The sequence below is a fragment of the Urtica dioica genome, chromosome 1 (assembly GCF_054948205.1).
Source record: "Urtica dioica subsp. dioica isolate 48M chromosome 1, U.dioica_male_clone48M_v1_H2, whole genome shotgun sequence".
Lineage (NCBI taxonomy): Eukaryota > Viridiplantae > Streptophyta > Magnoliopsida > Rosales > Urticaceae > Urtica > Urtica dioica.
This window is the reverse complement of record NC_142756.1, coordinates 679,658-701,964: the sequence shown is the minus strand read 5'-3', so window position 1 is coordinate 701,964 and position 22,307 is coordinate 679,658. Positions and strand designations below refer to the sequence as shown.

The 22,307-nt window shown below is 38.0% G+C and overlaps 2 protein-coding genes across 2 annotated transcripts; both read right to left on the bottom strand.

Moving 5' to 3' along the window:
- Nucleotides 1-1,510: 1,510 nt before the first annotated feature.
- Nucleotides 1,511-12,098, bottom strand: LOC149406003 (ABC transporter B family member 15-like). Its single transcript, XM_089607614.1, has 8 exons — nt 11,901-12,098; nt 11,417-11,471; nt 11,123-11,301; nt 8,137-8,594; nt 6,843-7,383; nt 4,476-5,342; nt 3,270-3,762; nt 1,511-2,481 (listed from the first exon to the last, which is right to left on the bottom strand). Exons 1-8 carry the CDS (start codon nt 12,048-12,050, stop codon nt 1,604-1,606), a joined length of 3,621 nt encoding a protein of 1,206 aa, XP_089463740.1. The 5' UTR covers nt 12,051-12,098; the 3' UTR covers nt 1,511-1,603.
- A 1,680-nt stretch (nt 12,099-13,778) lies between these two features.
- LOC149406002 (ABC transporter B family member 15-like) lies at nt 13,779-21,374 on the bottom strand. Its single transcript, XM_089607669.1, has 8 exons — nt 20,775-21,374; nt 20,629-20,683; nt 20,348-20,526; nt 19,789-20,246; nt 18,922-19,462; nt 16,244-16,664; nt 15,614-16,104; nt 13,779-15,311 (listed from the first exon to the last, which is right to left on the bottom strand). Exons 1-8 carry the CDS (start codon nt 21,024-21,026, stop codon nt 13,944-13,946), a joined length of 3,765 nt encoding a protein of 1,254 aa, XP_089463795.1. The 5' UTR covers nt 21,027-21,374; the 3' UTR covers nt 13,779-13,943.
- Between the last annotated feature and the right edge of the window lie 933 nt (nt 21,375-22,307).

Genomic DNA, 22,307 nt, shown 5'->3' with positions numbered 1-22,307 from the left:
AAATGGATCATACCGTGTAGTGGTATTTTTTCAGTTTTTTTAAAGACCTTTTTAAGTCTTACAAGACAACACGTAATAAATATTTTCCTATATATCTTCCTTGAAAAAGATTTTAATTTTGTTTTCTTATGGAAAATTCCAATTTTATCACATCAGTCTTACAAGACATACTTGACACGTTTTTATGATGAATACGTAATATTATGAAACAATTTCACACGAGTCAGTATTCAAGAAAAAAAAAATTGGTTTATTTATTTAAGACATTAATTATTTTCTGCCATTTGTCTATGTTAGCGCTATATAAATCTGTTCAGTCCACATAAGAAAACTGTTACATAATACATTACACAAATCAAGCTGTACTCGCAACTGTACACATAAAACATGCTACAACTGTACTTTGTGTTAATAAAGGGAAGGGAAAAAAAGAGTCTAAACAGTCAATACAATCAGTTGCTTTTCCGTCTCAAGGCTAAGTAGAGATAGAGATGCTATTTCACTTTAAGCTCAACGAACTAAAAAAAATACATTTTCCTTTATTAAAACGCTTAATCTGTTTTGGTTAATTTTTGTTAGAGTAGATAATGCTCCACGTCAGCTTAAGTTAGCCTTCGTTGATAGTTAGCTTTAGCTTAATTCTAGTTAATTGTCTGTTATAAGTTTGTTAGCTTGAGTTAGTATTAGCGTGTGTAATATATGTACTATAAGTACTCTGTTCTTGAGTGCTGATAATCTAATGAAGAAACCGTTCCGAAATACTTCATTCATTAATTCATCGTTTCACTGAGATTTCTTTCAATTTTAACCATTTGGTTATTTTTTACTGAAAAATTCGGTTATTTCGTCGCTTCAAATGTCGGCTTTTGTTCTCACCATTAAAAGTTTTGTGTATTTAATTTTTGTCATAGTTTAATATGTTTAATTTTAGTTTTATCTCATACTACTCTTTCTTTTATTGTATGCCACCGTGTCTCTGATAATTTTCTTGTGCTGATGAAGTTTTTAAAAAATATATATTAATATGATTGTGAAGCTAGTTGTAAGAAAATAACGTTAGACCAAATAAATTTTGCTTACATTTTTTTGTTCTAATTTTGATTTTTTTTCATATTTATTTTCTGATTTTGGCCAAACGATCATCGGGTTTTTATGAGTTGGAACCAAATAGCTCGTTTAAAAACAAATCTACCCAAATGAGACCCAAAACCATACTAGGAAATAATCAGTGGCTAGACTTTCAAAAATAAATAAAACGAAGCAACAAAAGTAAACAAATAAAAACAACACTTCGAATTCAGACTCGGCTAGGCAAAAGCCATCGAATTCATAGAGAAGAAGCGAAAGCAAATAAATCTCCATCGAAGCCCGTCCTTTTCCACCAACAAGAGAAGCCTAAAATATTTTTTTTCCCCTTGAGTTAATAGTTTGAATTTTTAAACTATTTAAGTTAGCATTTTTATATGCAATCAACATGTAGATTTGAAAGAAGTTTTTAGTTTTATTTGTTAATTATAGTATATTTCTTTTTTTACTAATACAATATATTGATGATAAAAATACAGCAAGCAATTATGATTATTTGTTAGTTAAAGAAAGAAGTTCAAGATTCAGTAGAATTGGTTGACTTTGTCTGGATGTGAACGAGGGAGTAATAAACTCCATTAGGTCCGTTTGCCAATAATTGAGAATGAGTCCCTTTTTCGACCACTAGTCCTCCGTCCAAAACCGCGATGGCGTCGCAGTTCTGGATGGAGCTCAGCCGGTGGGCCACCACCACGCTGGTGCGGCCCACCATCACGCGGTCCAGCGCGTCCTGGACCGCCCTCTCTGACTGGCTGTCCAGCGCGCTCGTGGCCTCGTCCAATAGGAGGATCGCCGGGTCCCGCAGGATGGCCCGCGCGATGGCGATCCTCTGCTTCTGCCCCCCCGACAGCTGGACCCCTCTCTCCCCGCACCACGTGTCGTACCCGTCCTTGAGCCCCGCGATGAACTCGTGCGCGTTCGCCGACTTCGCCGCCCCCGAGATCTCCGCCTCCGTGGCGGTGGTCCCGCCGTAGGCTATGTTGTCCCTTATCGTCCCCGCGAAAAGCGTCGGCTCTTGGCTCACCAGCGCGATGTGCCTCCTTAAGGAGCGGAGACCGTAGGACCGGATGTCTCGGCCGTCGATCCTCACGGAGCCCTCGACGGGGTCGTAGAACCGCTCGATGAGCGCGACCACGGTGGACTTCCCCGACCCGCTGGGCCCCACGAGGGCGGTGGACTTCCCGGCCTCGATCCGCATCGAGAAGCTGCGGAAGATCGCGACGTCTGGCCGGGACGGGTACGCGAAGTGTACGTCTTGGAACTCGACGTCCCCGGAAATTGTGGCGGGGACGTGGCCGTCGGGGTCGATGAGGCTTTTTCGGTCCAACACGGCGAACACCGAAGCAACGGCGTCCGAGCCCTTGGCCAAGTCCGTGGTCATACTACCGATGTCACCTATCATTAGCATAAATAACTTGGTAAATGCTTTTAAACTTGGTCCGTACCGAATAGTTACTATTTGAAACTAATTACTTAGCACAATAATATTGGCAGCAAAAATACTCAATATTTTCGATTTATTGCAGTTTAATCCCCATTCTATAAAAGTTGCGATAAAAATACTCAATGTTATAAAATCGTACCTCCATTACTATCTTACTGTTAAATTAGATGAAAAGACACATGTAAGCATCTATAAATTATAAAAATATTAAAACTTAACATTTTAATTTTGTTTATGTATTTAAATATAACAAAAATAAATTGTTTAGTATTTATTTTTTTAGGATTTTTAGATGGTTACATGTGTTTTTCCGTCTAACTCAACGTTCAAGTAGTAACAGAGGTACGATTTTGTACCATTGAGTTTTTTTTTTCCGCAAATTTAAAAAAAATGAGTATTAAATTGCAACAAATAAAAAAATATTGAGTATTTGCGCCGCCAACAACTCATTAAAGTTTTAAATTTTCAGCAAAATATCAAATTGCCAAATTTTTGTTTTTTTGTTTTGTTTTACAATGTCGTTCAAAATTGTGACGTTGTATATAAACAATTTACTATTTAAAAAAAAAATAGTCACACATTAAAAAAAAAATTATTGAAACCTGACACTTTTTCCATTTTTGTAATTTTTTTGTAAATTTTGACTATTTTACTAATTTTAGACGGACTCTGACTATTTTACTAATTTATTAATTTAAATTGACTAGTTAGCTATGACACCCTTATGCAATAACAATACCTATGACTCGGCTTGTGGTGAGCAAGATCAAGAAGGTCTGGAAGAAGGCATTAGCGGTGATAAACCCGAGGCCGATAAGCTTCCCTCCGTACCAGAAGGTGAAAGCCGTGGTGCAAGTCATGAGGCTTTGGGAGATAGCGAGGCCGAAGCCCGCGTACCACGACTGGCGTGCACCCTCCTCAAGAGGGCCTTCTTGGGCCCTCTCGAGCATGGAGACGATCCGGTCTTGGGACGAGAAGGCGGTGACGGTCCGTAGATTGGAGACGGCCTCGGCAGAGAGCTTGCTGCTCTCGTCTTGGGCTTTTACGGCCTTTGCCGACATCTTCTTCATAAGGACTTTGCGGGTGTAGAAGCAGAGGATGATGATTGGCTGGACCGCCATAATCACCAACGCGAGCCTCCATGCGATCACTAGAGTCATCGAACATGCGATTGTCACCGCGGATATGGTCTGTACTAGAAGAGCCATTCTATCTCCTACCAACGATCTCACCTACATCAAAATGAAGAATAAATTATTTTAGAACTTTTTAGCTTAATTTTTTTTTTCAAATATTATAAATCAATTGATATGTAAAATAATCAAAATTTTAAGTTCATTTAATTGAGTGATTAAGCCATCAAAATTTAGAGATTTGTCAAATAGTTAATTTTTGTAAATTTTGAGTAAATAATCATTACGGTGATGTGACATTGTTTGAACGGTTTTAGCATTTCATTTATGTCCTAGAAGTCTAATGATAATTTACAATTATTAACGAATATTTACAACTATTAAATGTCTCTTTGATTTTTTTTTTATAAAATTTCGTGGTTATTTGCTTAAAATTGACCAAAGGTTGGTTATATGACAAAACTTGAATTTTTATATGACTATAAATCTAGAGAGCCTAAAATTAAGTAAATAAAACATCAAATTGTATAGATTTGTTAAATAGTGAAATAGTATTAAAATAATCTAAGTTGTGAATTTTTTTTAGTCAAGTAGCCAAATTTTGATGTGTAAAAACCATCATTTTTCTTGTTGTTTATTGTTTTGAGCTCTATTTTACTTTGCTTATTGTCTAGAGTTTTATTTATAAGGTAAATAACATCAAAATAATGGTTAACAATTTGATAAAATTTGAGAGAAATCTAAATAGTCACTATTAAATTAAATTGACACGATAGAAGAAGCATCGGCTTATAAATCCATTCAATACGTACCATATTTGCCTCTTTGGCGAGTCTAGAGCAAATGGCACCGGTGGAGTTCTCATCTCGGTCGAACCACCCGACTTCGAAGGTCAGCACCTTGGAAATCATTCGCTCTCTGATCCTCTTCGTCAAGTACTCCCCCATATACGCGAAGCTATAGTGCTGACACACGTTAATGAGCAACGTCAAGACGGACAATCCGAGAAAGCAGAGCGAGTAGAACCGAGTCTTGTCCTTGATCTCTCGGTGATCCGTCAAGAAAAACATCGAGATCATCGAACCAACGACGAACGCGTACAAAGGCTGGACCGCCCCGGAGAGCGACGCGCTAGTGCAACCCACTAGCGCGTGTTTCCACTCAGGCATGTTTAGGGAAAATAGTCTAACGAATGATGGTGCATGGGATGCGAACGAGTCGCTGGAGCTTCGGATGTTCGAGTGATAAGAGACTGTGGAGATTTCTGACGCCTCGTTTAGATGGTTAGGGCTTTGGTTGTTGTGTGTGGAAGTGAATGATTTTGGCGTCTCAACGGAGTTAGGATTTTGGTTGTTATTATTGAGGCGGAGCATGGAGGAGTATAGGCCTTCGGGGTGGAGGATGAGGTCATTGTGGGGCCCGGACTCTACGACGTGGCCCGATTGGACGATGGAGATGAAGTCGGCGTTTCTAACGGTGGAGATGCGGTGGGCAATGATGATGGTGGTGCGACCCTCGGCGGCCTTTTCCAGGGCTTCTTGAACGACCCGTTCGGACTCTGAGTCAAGGGCGCTAGTTGCCTCGTCAAGGAGGAGGATTCGGGGCTTCTTGATGATGGCTCTGGCTATGGCGATCCTTTGCTTTTGTCCCCCGGACATTTGAACTCCTCCTTCGCCTACCTACAAGATGTTTTCACGTAACAAGAATTATAATTAATTGTATTGTGATTAGGATTTGTATTTTTTAGCACTCTAGTAATCTAGTCATTTGAAATTTAATCTTATGCAAAATAGTCAAAGTTCGATAATTAGTCAATTAATACTATTTAACTATAATTTTATTTTAAACGTGTTTTAAGACGACTATTTAACTATATTTATATTTGTTATTAAATTATTATTATTATGTTTCTCTCTTTGCGTGGTCATCTATAAACATACATGGATACACTTGTAGAGTATCTCAATACACTTGTAGAGTCTCTCTTTGTGTTTTAAGACAAATCTAACATTAAGAATATATATTTGCTCAATTTGTGAAAACGTCCAACAAAAAGAAGAACAAGAGACACAAAGCACTTATTGACTCTTCTAAAATATCCATATTGGTTGGTGAAAAAGATTCCAGCAAGTTTGGTTCGTTACTATGAAGAAGCCAATTCTTCAACCTCGATAAGAAAATCTAAAATAAAATACTCATTTTAAACGAAATCTTCTTAACTCTACCCTCTCCATCATATTTGAGATTTTGGTGTGATTTCCTAAGGAATTACTAATGGGTAAGTTGTGTATATTTATTTTATTTTTAATTTATATCATGTTTCGACTATTAATACAAGAAAATTTAAGATTTTAGCTAATTTGATATGTTTCGGTGTATTTCAAATACGAATAATTTATGTTTTGCTGGTCTTCTTCTCTACGTCATATATGTAGCTATATGCGTCAATCAATGAAGAACAGTGTGCGGCTCATATATGCGGCAACAATGAAGAACAACTTGTGATGCATATGAAGCCCATATGCGGTTTAGTTAAGGGTATTTAGGTAAAGCTAATAATTAATTTTCAAATATTTGTAATTGTTAGGCAAAGAAAACCCAATTACATGCATTTTAAGTAAGAAAATCTCACGGACTAGGTTACTTAAAACGTTAAATTTGCAATCTAACCAATGTTTCAAACATGTTTAAAATCTAGCTATATTTAGTGATGTGGTCTCATTAATCATATAACATTTTACATGATTGTCCCTATCATTTCATACGTTAATTTTGGTAAATGACTAATTTATAAAAATAAACAAAACGTTGGGTAGTTTTTTAAAATCAAGTTTGAAATTGCTTAGATAGCTACAGCGCCCTTTAAGTAATTTGAAGTCAAATTTCTCTTATAAACCAAAAATAAATTCCATATATATATATATATATATAGTGACGGAGCCAGTATAGGCCCAGCAGGGGCTTAAGCCCCCCCCTCAATTTTTTTTTTTTGCACTTTTTGTCCATTTTAAAAAAAAAATTACATTTTTTCCCTTGAAAATTTATACTTTTGGCCCAATTTTTATAAATTTTTTACAATCAAGCCCCCCCTGAATTTTTTTTTCAAATTAGCCCCCCCTGATGGGCTTTTCTGGCTCCGTCACTTATATATATAGAGGAGGGACAGAGAGAGAACTAACCTGCGTGTCATACCCTTTAGGCAACATAGAGATGAAACCATGAACATTAGAAGCCTTGGCTGCTTCAATGATTTGTTCCATGTCCGCGTCTTCTTCACCAAACAAAATATTTTCCTTGACTGTGGTGGCAAAGAGTGCAGGCTCTTGGCTCACCAAGCCCATTTGAGACCTCAGCCATTTTATTTGCAGCCTATTAATCGCAACCCCATCAAGGCATATTTCTCCCGCAATAGGGTCATAAAATCTCTGCAGAAGCGAGATCACCGTCGACTTTCCCGAGCCGCTACTTCCAACCAAAGCCATTGTTTTGCCGGATGGGATTTTCAAGCAAAAGTCTTTGAAGACCACACTTTCGGGTCTTGAAGGATACGCAAACTTGACGTGCTTGAAATCCACTTCACCAGAGACATTCTCCAAGATCTCACCTTCTGTATTGGACGAGTCGATCTTTGGAACTCTTTGCATGATTTTCATCACGTGCTCTGCAGCCGAAAATGCTTCCGAAAAGTTCTTGAGGTTGGATAATCCAGCACCAAATGCCCTGATTTATGAAGCAAATCGAGTTAATTGGATGGAGAAATTTATAATCCATCATTCTTAACAACTACGTTGGACAATTAAGCACAAATTATAACCAATAATTTTTTTTTTTAACAAGGACATTTTACGTTCTGAGGAGTTTGAACATGCGCCCCTCTAAAACGATGTCACCTTATAGGCATGAAGTCTTGTCACTCAAACGAAGCTATTGAGAATAATATTGGAATGCATCTATATATGTATATTGAATCTAATTTAGAATTCTTCGTGAAAGAAGAACATGCAAGTCGTACTAACTTGTGAATATTAACCAAATTTAATTTGACATAGGACTAAGTAAGAAACATTGGTCGATTGATTATTATTAGACGATCACAAATTATTTCAAAAGCATGACTTAATGAAAAGGTTTCTCTCATTATCTATTAGAAAAACCTTTTTTTTTTAAAAACTTTTGTGACAACACATGTCATGAAAAAACTGCATTTAGTGACAAAATATATCATGAAAAACTGTATTTAATGACCATTATAGTCCTAAAAGCAGAACAAAGGCTTACAAATGCATAATGGGAAAAAAAAAATACTCCATTTAATCATATTTTTGGAATAATTCCAATTCCATAACTATTAGAAAACCATCACAATTATCATTTATTATAATATATCCTCAACGGTTAACAAGGTTAATTAGTGCTAGTTTTCATATCTAGCCTTATAATCAATATTAATTAAAAAGGAGTAGAAGCGCTTACAGTCCTCCCATGATTATAGCTACACCGGCGGCAAAAAGTGTGCCTCCTTGGGCCCCGTGGTACATGACCAATCTGCTGCTATAGAAAGCCATGAAGGCCCAAATAGCGTAGCTAACGCCGTTGCTCCCTATGGCCAAGCCTTTGGCCAAGCCCTGCTTTAGGCCCAACTTCACCGACCCATTTAGGGCCGTTGAAAAGTCCTCTTCGGTCTTTTGCTCTCCCACAAATGCGTAAACGGTGCGCACAGAAGATATCGCCTGTGCGGCTATCGTGTCAGCCTTGTTGTACTCGCCTCTCATTCTCCTAGCCAATCCCATTAGAGTCCTTCCGTACATTATTCCCGGGATCACGAGTAACACCACAAACGGCACTGCCACTATGGCTAGTCTCCACTGCATGAGAAACGCAACTATGTAGCTCCCGAAGAAGCTTGACACGTTCATCACAAAATCCGGCAACTGATATGTTACATTTGGTGAGGAAAACAATCATTTTACTAAAATTTTAACTGAAATTTGTATCTAAATTTTCAGGTCCAATTTGACATGTTGACATGTAAAGTATTTTAGCGAGTTTTTACGAATTAAATATTTTTTTGGCACTTTACGTTGAAACATTCTTTTTCCAATATTAATTTTTGTTCAATATTAAATTAAATATATTATTACAATTTGTATTTTATTTTTTCCGATTATTAGCATAACATGAACTATATGAGTTGCGTCGTAATAATCACTTTTTTTTGCATTAACGGTCTCTTAATTTTGAAAACTTGGCACTAGCGACTTTTTTCCCCTTTTAGAACGTATAACCTGAATTTTACCTTGTTTTAAAGACAAAATGACTAGTTTATGCGATTTATACTCAAATTCAACCATTTTTTTTTCACTCAGTGGCCGTGTATGGTTTAACTTATTAAGCCTGCTTTTAACTTTTTCTAAAAGCCCAACTGTTTTAAAAGTGTTTGGTAAAATAAATTTTAGTAAAAGTTGAAAAATACTTTTGCAAAATATAGAAGAAAAAGGAAAAACAAGATTTTCGTAGGTTTTAGGAAAAGTGTTTTATATTTTATGTTGAATTACGATTCTGTCTTTAATCATTCAACACAATTAAATGTCAAAATTTTGTTTCCTTGTGATATAAAGATGTGTGCGTACTTTAATGGTCAGTGGTGATAAATAACACTGTTTTTTTTTTTAATTGTATTATGAGTTGTAAACTTTAGGGATGTGCAAGTCTACAGTTTTACTATTTTAAATTATCATCTATATGTATATTAAAATTGGACACCGAATATAAATTCAGAAAATACTATTAGTAAAAACATATATATATATATATATATATATATATATCGCGTCAGTTTTAATGTTTATACTTTATACAAAACATCTAAAATATAAGACATACACACACACATATATATATATATGTATATATATATATATATATACATATATATATATATATATATATTTATTTCTATCGTTCAATTAATAATTATAATTTTATTACACATAAATATTAATAATTTTTATTAAGTTCAAGAGATGTCTATTTTTTATCCTTTTTTTTATAATTATATATGTTTTACCAAACGCTAAATCTATTTTTGCTATTATCAAAAACTATTTTAAAAATAGTTTACCAAATACTTATCTGCTTTTAAAAAAAAATATTTGTTTAAAGTAGATTCTAAAAGCACATTTTTAAAAAAGCAAAGCTAAGTCCGTATTTGTTTCGCCACAATTAGAGTACACACACGATAATAAATCACATAAAGTTACCAATTGACGTAAAAAAAAAAAAGAATAAAAGACATATTTGCCCCCTGAACTATGGCGTCTATAAGAGTGCACCCCCTATACTTTAAAAACTCGATATTTTCCCCTTCATCTTTGTATTAATTTCAATGTTGTCCTTCCGTCTAAAATTCTGTTAAATCATCCGTTAAATAAGCATGTGGATATCATGTGACACTCAAAATAAGGATATTATATGTAATTCTAATTTTTATCTTGATTAAGATTAATAAAATAATATTAAATAAATAAATTAAAATAATATTAATAAAGAAAGGCATTAATAAAGAAATTAAAATAAAGAATTAATACATTCTCTCTCTCTCTCTCTCTCTCTCTCTCTCTCTCTCTCTCTCTCTAATGTTGGGTTTATATGCGTGCGAACCGGAGAGGTGGTAGTCTTTGAGCCTGGGCAACGAGAAAGCTCCTTGGGGACGACTCCGTCGAAAGCGTTGTCGGAGAGATTGAGTCGACAATGAAGGAGATCTGTGCCAGAGAGCTTCATATGGGTCTCGCATCGCCTCCTTGATTTCTCAGAGGCACCGAATGTCGTCCGCCATGCCGGAGCACAATCGCGGTGAACATGGACAAGTGAGCAAGGAGCAAAATCGGATATTCGGAGGTTGAAGATGAAAGGCTCATAACTGTGTCGTTACAGCGATTTGGAGAGTGGTGGTGGTTCACGTTGAAGTGATGGGCGAGCAGAGAAGCTTCGGGGAGATTCAGAGGAGAGAGAGAGAGATTGTAATTGCTATGATTTATTAATTTTAATTTTTTTTAATAGATGTTAAGGGTATTTACGAAAATTCCCTCACTTTACATATATAGTTACAAAATTGTGTATATATAACTAACGGATCAAATCCAAAAATAAACGGAAGGACCACAAATGTTACAAGAACTGATATTAAGGGGTAAATTGATCGATTTTATAGTATAAGGAATGTATTTTCGTCGCCATAGTTTAGGGGGTAATTATGTCTTTTATCCACAAAAAAAAAAGGTCATTGACACTTGAGATTTTGGCAAAAGTTCGGCAAAATTACTACAAATTTTTAAAGTTGATAGAGTCACCTGCCAACCCCTACCATATTAAGTTAAAGGATAAATAGACAATTAATGAAATAAGTAAGCATAAACTATAAATGTGACCAGTTAACAAGGTTAATGAGTAAATAAAAGACCTTTTCGCTTAGAAGAGCTTGAACGACAAGACTATCGCTCGAAACGCTGGTTATGACTTGAGACATGCTTGTCACGTGCGTATCAAAGTAGCCCACGTCTTGTCGCAGAATGGCTTTCAAATACCGAATTCTCATTCTCGTCGCTTGTCTCTCTGCTGTTCTTGTCCAACAATATCCCTCTAAATTTTTTTTATTAAATATATAGGTTGTGGTCAATTTATTAAGAGCTCAAACTCTAATTTGAATTTAACTAATTAAACTTTATAACTTCAAATAAATATTTGATCTACTTACCCAAGAAACAAGCGATGAAGCCGACACTAGCCAAGTATACATAAGCCAACGCATACTGTAAAAAGAAAAAGAAAACAAAAAAAGAGGTAGAATTTTTTAATACGTACATATAATGAATGAATCACTATGATCTAAAGACCAGTGAATATATTATTATGGTTTAACGCAGAAGTTGACTCAGATTTCTTACAGTTTACCAGAATAAAAACAAGAAAATTACAACCAATATAATTTACAAAAAAAAAACTGAGAGGCGGGCTAGCTAACAAAAAACCGCCGGAGTTTTGTCGAATTTTGGATTCCCGGAGACATTTTTCCAGTATTTTGGTGTTTTCCCGGAGGAGGGTACATATTTTCAAGGAATTTTAAAATTGAATCATTTGTCCCGTATTGGAAAATAAACAAAATTCCTATTATTTCAGTTTGTGCAGTGAAGGTGCGAAAGACAAATAACTTGTGTTCAAAAGAAAAGAAAAAAACTAACCTGGTTAATATTTTGCAAGAAAAGATGTTGCTGAGAAGTGAGAGTAGTTGTTGATGTACCACCAATGTTGTTCATAATGCGTCCAGTGAACAAAATCCCGACCGGAAGAGCCATTCCACGGCCAACGGTGCCGATCAGACCCAATCCCATTAGCCATCGATCCACACCGTCCGCGTGGATCAAAATCGATCCAATACACCCACCCTTCACATCAATATTATTGTTATTATTATTATTATTGTTGTTGTTGTTGTTGATCTCTCTCATTTTCTCACCCAGCAACCAAACAGCCTGGGTATGAAAGCTTGCCAATATATATATATTATAGTTTGAGGCTACAAGGTAGATAAAATTTTAAATACAAGAGATTGCTTCCCATGACATATGCGTGTTCTAAATTAAAAAAATTGGCTCGAGAGAAGTGTTTGTGTATCCTATGAAACGCCACAATATATAATTGAGGAAAGGAAAACGAGGCCATGAAAGAGTCAAAGTCAAACTGTATATAAACAACAAGTACTATTCAATTAGTTATGAGGTATATTCACATGGAGGTACGTGAAAGCATGAAAAAAAATATATTATATATATAACTTTGTTTTTCAATTGCGATTTTAATTCCCGGTCATGGAGATATGAGACATGCATGGACGGGTTGTATTATTTTGTAACGTAAAAATATACATGAAAGTTTTGAACGATATTGTATATAAATTAAATAAATATTTACTCTCTTTTTCTTACGAAAAATAGATAATTATTTTATCATGAGGTCGAACACACAGTTATCTCTATGATGTGTGGATCTGTTTCTTTATATACTATTATAATATGGAGGTATATAAAAAAAAATTAAGTAAAAATTGTAAAAAAAAAAATAGTCATTTGAAACTAATATATAAGTAAATTAGGAGTCTCAATTGTTTTAGCCAAAGTTACCTTGTCAAATAATTTTTTTAAGATATATATACCCAATTTATCACACCCAAATAATTTAATCAAATAGTACAGTAGATACCACATTTATGAACATCAATGAACGACAATTGTAACTACTAACAATAATAAACGACAAATAACCATATTTGGCATCTATCAATACCCCTAAACCAAAACATTGATGTTCTAAAATGGGAGCTCTACCAAAAAAAAAAAAAAAAAAAACCCTACCGTAACCTGCTTTATGTCTTGATGAATACTTTATCTTCGATTTCTTTAAGCTTCTTGAAATATTATTTTTTACTCTCTGATGGGTTTTTTCGCAACTTTTTCTTTAATGTTTAGGAGGTTAGGGATTGTTTTCTCAAAGAAATATATTGATAAAAATCAAAACCTAAATTATAATAATAACGCAAAAAAAAAAAAAAAAAAAAAAAATCAAACCTGATTATACATTGTATAATAATCACATAATTTAATCATTAATATAGTATAATTTAAATGTCCAAAAATTCATTCTTACCTCTAAAACTATAAGCTTAAATTCACTTGTGATATATAATTCCCATTATTTAATATATATATATATATATATATATATATATATATATATATATGGATCTGTGTGTATAGATGTCTGGGTATAAAATCTGAAGTTCAGAAATGAGAGAAAGTTTTCAGTCGGTAATCACAGCTCACAAGCTAGCCAAAGCCTTGACTACTGTTAATGACTCTGGACTGTGGGTAGACAATGATCTATTAACTTAGATAAATATAACTTAGATAAATATAAGTTTTCATATATTTACAGTCGTAAATCTTATATAAATAACCACTTTTATTTATTAGGTCACGTCATCTTTATGATTATTTATCTAAAATTTATGAAACGTTGACTATATATCAATTCCAGACGTTTTAATTGATTATTTACCTAAATTTTTGTAATAAAAATGAGGAAATGAAAGCATTATAGTTATATTTATACTTACATATACGGGTTTGTATACACTTATTTTCTAAAATGAGCTCTTGGTAGCAGAACAGTGGTGGTGAACAGTTACAATAGATCACTTTAGTATTACAACCAAAAGACAAGTAAGATCAGAAAGAAGGCGTTCTCTGAAGGCTGATGAGGGAATAGTAAGCTCCTTTGGGGCCTTTGGCCAAGAGGTGAGAGTGGGTCCCTTTTTCGACCACTTGTCCTCTGTCGAGAACGGCGATGGTGTCGCAGTTCTGGATGGTGCTCAGCCGGTGGGCCACCACCACGCTGGTGCGGCCCACCATCACGCGCTCCAGCGCGTCCTGCACCGCCCTCTCCGACTGGCTGTCCAGCGCGCTCGTGGCCTCGTCCAATAGGAGGATCGCCGGGTCCCGCAGGATGGCCCGCGCGATGGCGATCCTCTGCTTCTGCCCCCCCGACAGCTGCACCCCCCTCTCCCCGCACCACGTGTCGTACCCGTCCTTGAGCCCCGCGATGAACTCGTGCGCGTTCGCCGACTTCGCCGCCCCCGAGATCTCCGCCTCCGTGGCGGCGGTCCCGCCGTAGGCTATGTTGTCCCTTATCGTCCCCGCGAAAAGCGTCGGCTCTTGGCTCACCAGCGCGATGTGCCTCCTTAAGGAACGGAGATTGTAGGACCGGATGTCTCGGCCGTCGATCCTCACGGAGCCCTCGATGGGGTCGTAGAACCGCTCGATGAGCGCGACCACGGTGGACTTCCCCGACCCGCTGGGCCCCACGAGGGCGGTGGACTTCCCGGCCTCGATCCGCATGGAGAAGCCGCGGAAGATGGCGACGTCCGGGCGGGCCGGGTAGGCGAAGTGGACGTCGCGAAGCTCGATGGACCCGGCGAGGGAGGCGGGGACTCGGCCTTCGGGGTCCTCGGGCTCGATGCGGGTGACTCGGTCGAGGACGGCGAAGACGGAGCCGACGGCGTCGGAGCCCTTGGCGAGGTCGGAGGTCATGCTCCCGGCGTCGGCGATGACCCTCCCCGTGCTGACGAGGATCATGAAAGTCTCGAAGAGGGCTCGGGCGGAGATGTACCCGTGGGAGATGAGGCGGCCGCCGTACCAGAAGTCGAAGGCCCAGGTGCATGTGGTCAGGCTCTGGGAGCAGGCGAGGCCCAGCCCCGCGAACCACGACTGCCGGATGTTCTCGTGGCGCGGGCCCGCCTGGGCCCTGTCCAGCATCCCCAGGATGCGGTCCTGGGACGAGAAGGCGGTGATGGTTCGGAGGTTAGAGACGGCCTCCGCGGCTAGCTTGCTGCTCTCGTCCTGCGCCTTGATGGCCTGCTGGGACATGCTCTTTAACAACACTCGCCGCGTGTAGAAGCAGATGATGATGATGGGCTGCACCGCGATCATCACCACGGCTAGCCGCCACGCGATCACCAGCCCCATCGTGCACGCCACGATCACCGCCGAGCACGTTTGCACCACCAGAGCCGTCCTGTCCCCGACCAACGATCTCACCTTCACAATAACAACACCACATTTCTTATTCAACTAAAGAGCATCTTTAATGGTTCATTGCTGCTTAACAATTTTAGGGATTTGCTTGTAAATATGAAAAGTGCTTAACTAGTTGCTTAACCATTGTTTTACATATTGGCTATTGATTTAGCTATAAGCAAATTAGCTCTATAGAGCTAGTTGCTTAACTATTTAGCTTCAGAAAAATCTATGTGGCAAATGGAGCTACTATATTTAGCTAAACCATTAAAGATGCTCGAATCGCTAGTTTTAGAAAAAGTTGTGAAATATGAAAGACTTACGACGTTGGCGTCCTTGGCGAGGCGAGAGCAGACGGCGCCGGTGGAGTTCTCGTCCTGGTCGAACCAGCCGACCTCGAAGGTCAAGATCTTGGAGAGCATCCTCTCCCTGACGCGCTTGGTCAAGCACTCGCCCATGTAGGCGAAGCAGTAGTGCTGGGAGATGTTGACGAGGAGAGAGAAGGCGGCGAGGCCGAGGAAGCATAAAGCGTAGATGGTCGTCTTCTCTTTGATCTCGGCGTGGTCCGTCAGGAAGTAGACCGAGATCATGGACCCCATCGCAAACGCGTACAGGGGCTGCACCGCCCCGAACATGGCCGCGCTCACGCACCCCAAACCCGCCTGCTTCCACTCCGGCCAGTTCAGAGCCAAAAGTCTCTTGAACGACGGCGACGCCAGATCATCTCGCCGTTTCATCGATGCTCCTGATGATGTCGCGCGCGGGTCGTGGTGCTGCTCTTCTTCTTGCTCCCTCGCCGAACTCGACCGGCTCGCTGCCACACAGGAAATTAGAGTGAACTAAAAGTAGAGGATAAAAATCTAAATTAATTTTATGGTAAAAACTCTGGGGGAGCTGATTTGTAAATTTTTAAGGTAAAAAAAACATGAAACAAAACTAGCGAAAAGTACTACCTCCGTCTCTGCTGACGGTGGAGAGTCTGCGGCTGCTGGTGCCGTTGGGGTCGGAGGAGATTGCTGAGGTGTCGACGGAGTTAGGGTCTTCGTTGGTGACGTGGAGGCGGAGGAGGGAGGAGTAGAGGCTGTCGGGGCGGAGGATGAGGTCGTCGTGGGGCCCGGACTCTGCGACTCGGCCGGACTGGACGACGGCGATGCAGTCGGCGTTTCTGACGGTGGAGAGGCGGTGAGCGATGACGATGGTGGTTCGGCCCACGGAGGCCTTGTCGAGGGCTTCTTGAACGACTCGCTCCGACTCTGAGTCGAGCGCGCTCGTTGCCTCGTCTAGGAGAAGGATTCTCGGCTTCTTTATCACCGCTCGAGCTATCGCGATCCTTTGTTTTTGCCCTCCCGACATTTGAACTCCTCTCTCACCCACCTGACCAAAATATCATGAGAAATAGTCGTTCAAAATTAATTGATTCGCAAGATCAATAATTTATAGACAAGATCAATAATTTCAATTCTGCATAATTGTCATTAAACCTATTATATAATTACAGTTACAGTTTTACTATACATGACACTTGATACTATTTTGAGAGTGGTCAGGATATAAATTCAGGTAGCTGTAAACTTAAATCATGTTATTTCTTATTGTAGTTACTTACAAAAGAAAGGAAAATATTGAATGGATTAGACTTATAAATAGAATACATCTTTTATGATAATTAAAACTTAAATCATGTTATTTCTTATTGTAGTTACTTAAATTTTAATGCATGTTATTGTTAATGATAAAATAAAATAAATCTGTTTTTGGTGTCTTTTTTCATTTATACTTCTACCAAACAGCTAAAATATCTCAGTATAATTTTTTTCTTGGTTTAATTTTTTTTTTCTTATTGTAGTTACTTACAAAAGAAAGGAAAATATTGAATGGATTAGACTGATAAATAGAATACATCTTTTATGATAATTAAAACTTAAATCATGTTATTTCTTATTGTAGTTACTTAAATTTTAATGCATGTTATTGTTAATGATAAAATAAAATAAATCTGTTTTTGGTCTCTTTTCAGTTCTACTTCTACCAAACAGCTAAAATATCTCAGTATAATTTTTTTTCTTGGTTTAATTTATTTTCTTTTAGTAAGTGGGGATTGGTTTCAGAATCTAAAGTAGTAGCCAACAAAGACGAAGTTAAGAAGAAAGACATAAGTCAGAAAGTCTTTTCTTCTTTAAATTAGTACTATTATTTTACTATTTGTTACTGTTAGTTATGATACAATTAGTACTATTATTTGTTACTGTTACATGATTAAGTATCTATGAGCTTGACATGGTTTGAAGACACACGCGATCTATATAAAACTATTTGGAAACATATGTTTGTCCATATAAAGAAGGTGCTGTGAGAGAGCGACAAGCATTTCAACTTTTTACTTTTTATACTTTTTTATTTTTTCAGAGAACAATTAAACATTATGGTGAATAGGATTCCTAATATATATATATGAAGTGAACATCGTGCTAAAATAGTAATAAAGTGGTAATTATGCATCAAAGTTGAAAAAGCTTGTGAATTAAAATAGGTTCCATAGTCTTTTTCGCTGTGATAGTCATGCTATATATAAAATCATATATAATACATGTGTGTACGTGTCTACAGTGACGGAGCCAGAAAAGCTCATCAGGGGGCTAATTTGAAAAAAAAATTCAGGGGGTGTTTGATTGTAAAAAAATTATAAAAATTGGGCCAAAAGTATAAATTTTCAAGGGAAAAAAATATAATTTTTTTTTAAATGGCAAAAAGTGCAAAAAAAAAAAATTTGAGAGGGCTTAAGCCCTTGTGTGTGCATGTGTATGTGTATGTGTATGTGTATGTGTATGTGTATGCGTGTGTGTGTGTATGCTAGCATAGGGTTCGTACTCATTTGGAGTATTGAAGATAATGTAGTGTAGCAAAAAAAAAAAAAAAAAATTCAGTGCGACATATTTGATTTGACTGCAAAATGGTGGTGCGCTGGGCAGTATTACCAGTAGTTTTTCCATAAAGAACACAAGAACCCTCTTACGTGGGGAACAAAATCATTAGTGGGACTAAAATGTACCAACAAAATATTAATAATTATAAAAAATAACACTAAAATACAAGTAAAGAATCGTTCTCCCCCATTGCTGGATATAAGTTTTATCGTTTTGCAAACCATTATAATTATATTTTGCAAAAGCAATTCGTTGTTGGTATTTGCTTCTCCTACATTATAAAATGATCCAAAGTGCTATTTTATTTTCATGACCAGCAAACTAGGACAGAAAGATTGCTTTTTATTTTAAAAAAAATAGTATTTGCATGCATAATATATAGCTCGATAATTTGAAACTACGTTTTTCCTCTGAAATAGTAAGTATTATTTATTTACATAGAAAAAAAGAAAAGAAAAAGAAAAAGAAAGGATTACTGTGTGTGTGTCGCTATTATTGTAAATTCATGTGCAAGTTCGTATCTCTTTATAAAAAAAGAAATAAAGTTGTGAGCGTCCATGACATTTTAATTTGGTGATTGTCATATCATTCGGACTTTCTTTTTCCCTGGTCCCTTTGTTTAAAGGATGGCACATAGACAAAGAGAGAAAGCAAAAAAGCAAATATTGAATTAAGAGAGAAAGAAAAGTAAAAAAAAAAAAAAAGACCTGTGTGTCATAGCCATGAGGCAACTTTGAGATGAAATTATGGGCATTTGAGGCCTTTGCAGCGTCAACCACTTGTTGGAAATCAGCGTCCTCTTTTCCAAACAATATGTTCTCTTTGATCGACGTGGCAAAAAGAGCCGGCTCTTGGCTCACCAACCCCATCTGGGACCTGAGCCACTTGAGCTGAAGCCGGTCAATGGCGACCCCGTCGAGGCATATCTGCCCTCCGATCGGATCGTAGAACCGCTGGAGGAGCGAGATCACCGTCGATTTCCCGGACCCGCTCCCGCCCACTAGGGCCACCGTGTCCCCGGACGGGACCCGCAAGCAAAAGTCCTTGAACACCGCGGTCTCCGGCCGAGAAGGGTACGAGAACTCCACGTGCTTGAATTCCACCTCCGCCGAGTACCTCTCCAATATCTCGCCTTCCATGTTCGCCGAGTCGATCTTCGGGACCCGCTTTATCACCTCCGTTATCCTCTCCGCCGACGAGCACGCCTCCGAGAAGTACTTCAAGTTCGATAAACCCGCGCCTAGCGCCCTATAAATTCTCGTTAATTAGTAACAACAAAAATTAATCAACTTGTACATAGTGCTCTTATTATCAGGCACGAAACCACATAGTGGGGTGTTATAACCCCCTAATTTGCATTTTTTTCACAGTTTAAATTTTTTATTTTATAAAATATCATAAATATTTACAAATTAGCCTTCCTTCAACTTTTTTTTCCGCATATTAACCCTCCTGACTTGAATTCATGGCTTCGTCCCTGCTTATTATATTAACCAAATAACTAGGTCATCAAATTGACTAAATTCTAGTCTTCTCATAAAATTAATTAAATTTCAATTATGAACTAAACTCACAATCCACCGACGGCTATGGCGGCACCAACGGCGAAAACGGTGCCACCTTGGGCTCCGTGGTACATAACCATGCGGCTGCCGTAGTAAGACATGAAGGACCAAATGGCAAAGACGATACCGTTGCTTCCGATGGCCAAGCCTTTGGCCAAGCCCTGCCTGAGGCCGAGCTTGACCGAGCCCTGAAGCGCTGCCGAGAACTCTGAGGTGGTCTTGGCCTCGCCCACAAAGGCGTACACGGTGCGTATGGACGATATGGCCTGCTCGGCTATGGTCCCCGCCGACTTGTACTCTTCCCTTATCTTCCGAGCCAGGCTCATCAAGGTTCGTCCGTACATGAGCCCCGGGATCACCAGCAGGGCCACGAACGGGAACCCCACGATCGCCAGCCGCCACAGCATTATGAACGCCGCCACGTAGCTCCCCACGAACATCGACACGTTCATCAAGAAGTTCGGCAGCTGCTCGACGAACACATGCACACGAAATTTAATAATTTAATTATTATATATGTACCGACGGATCGAGTGAAATAATAATAAAAAAAAAAATGTTATGTTGCCTTTTCACTAAGGACGTCTTGGATGACGAGGCTGTCGTTGGAGACGCTGATGATGACCTCCGACGTGCTCGTCACGTGCAGGTCGAAATACCCGACTTCTTGTCGGAGCACCGCTTTCAGATACCGAGCTCTCATCCTCGCCGCCTGTCTCTCCCCCGTCCTCGTCCAACAATATCCCTCTTATAAAAAAAAAAAATATTAATTTCTGATGATTTTTCCATTTTAGTCCATTTTTTTTTTTTTTCTTCATAAATTGTGCATAACTGGTTACTTTGACTCACCAAGAAAGCAAGCCACGAAGGAGCCAGTAGCCAAGTACAAGAGAGCCACTGCATTCTATATATAAAAGAGAGAAAAAAAACAAAGGAAATTAAATAGTATATATGAATATATATGTATAGATACGGAAATATGTATGTATACGTACCTTGTTGATGCTGTCCAAGAAGAGTTGTTGCGGGTTTGAGTCGGAGGAAGAAGTGCCGATATTGTTCATGAGACGACTGGTGATGAGAAGAACCAACGGCATAGAGAACCCATCGCCCACAGCGCCCAGAAAGCCCATCCCCATCAGCCACGTGTCCGCTCCGTCCGCGTGGGCGAAGATCGACCGTACAGATCCGTTACTCTTCTTCTTCCGGCCACGACCATCCTCATCATCGCTAACCACCTTTCCCATTTTCCTCTTCCCCACCGGAAAACAACACGCTAGTGTTGTTTTTTTTTGTTGGCCCTACTAGTTTAATTATTTATATATTTTATAATTTTTTTTTTTTGTCAGGGACCGATCGATTTGTGAATGATCGGCCACTTGATTTTTTTTTTTTTTGGTGGAGAGAGTTTTGAACGGCAAGGGAGAACCGAGAACAGGCCTATTGATGCCTTGTTGTATCAAACTCGTGTATATATAGGATTTACTAGAATATAAAGGCTGGGGTTTTTTTTTCTAATTATTTGATTATTAGGGGAATAAATATTTCTTATGATCGAAAGTTGTGAAATTGACCGAAAAACTGTTTTATTTAATTAAAAGAATAATAATTTGAAAAATCGTATGCGGTGTGGTGGAAGTATACTCAATGATGAATGAATGATATAAAATGACCAGTTACTTTTTTTGGTGGAAGAATATTGCTTAAATAAATAAATAACACTTGATTAGTAATAGTAAACGTTTGATTATTAGGAAAAAGAAATTGCGAGACATGTAAGATTGGTCCAAGTGAGTACTCGTGTATTACGTATTCAATTCGGTAAGCCATTTTTTTTTTCCGTTAAGCTACTTGAGTATCTAACTAGGGTGCCTAACGATTTTTATTAAGATGAAATACATGCACAAACACATTTGAGTTGACAGAAGGAAAACATTATGGTTGACTTTACTGTTTTTATTTATTTATAATTATATATACTATCATACATATACGTATCCCTTTCTCTCTCCTTCTTCGTTGTCTTATAGCGTCACGAAGGACGTATGATATAGAACATTTGGGGACCACTATTATAGGACTACTTAGTTAGCAACATTAAGCACCCATTTCCTTAATTCAATGTGTCAAACTATAGTTTAATTAATTAAGCTCCACTAAAAAAAGTTGTATATGGACTTGAGAACTATAAGTGGGAAGATGCGTTTAGAAGTAGTAATGGATAGAAAGAGTCTAAGCTAGATCCTAAATAATCTTCACTAGATAATTACGCGATAAATTCGGTAATGGTAAAACTAGCTATCTCGTGCTTTATCAAAATAGACACGGATCATATAGGTTCTCTAAAAATAGCCATATAATAAACTAACAAGCTGGTTAGCATATGTCAATAATTGCGGTGCATTTTTAGAGAGGACTGAAACTTAATATCATTTTTTATACAAATTTTAAAGTTTCCACAACGCTGGCCCAGAGCGACGTAGAGACCACATTCATAAGAATGAATTCTGAGTCAGAACACTTGCGTT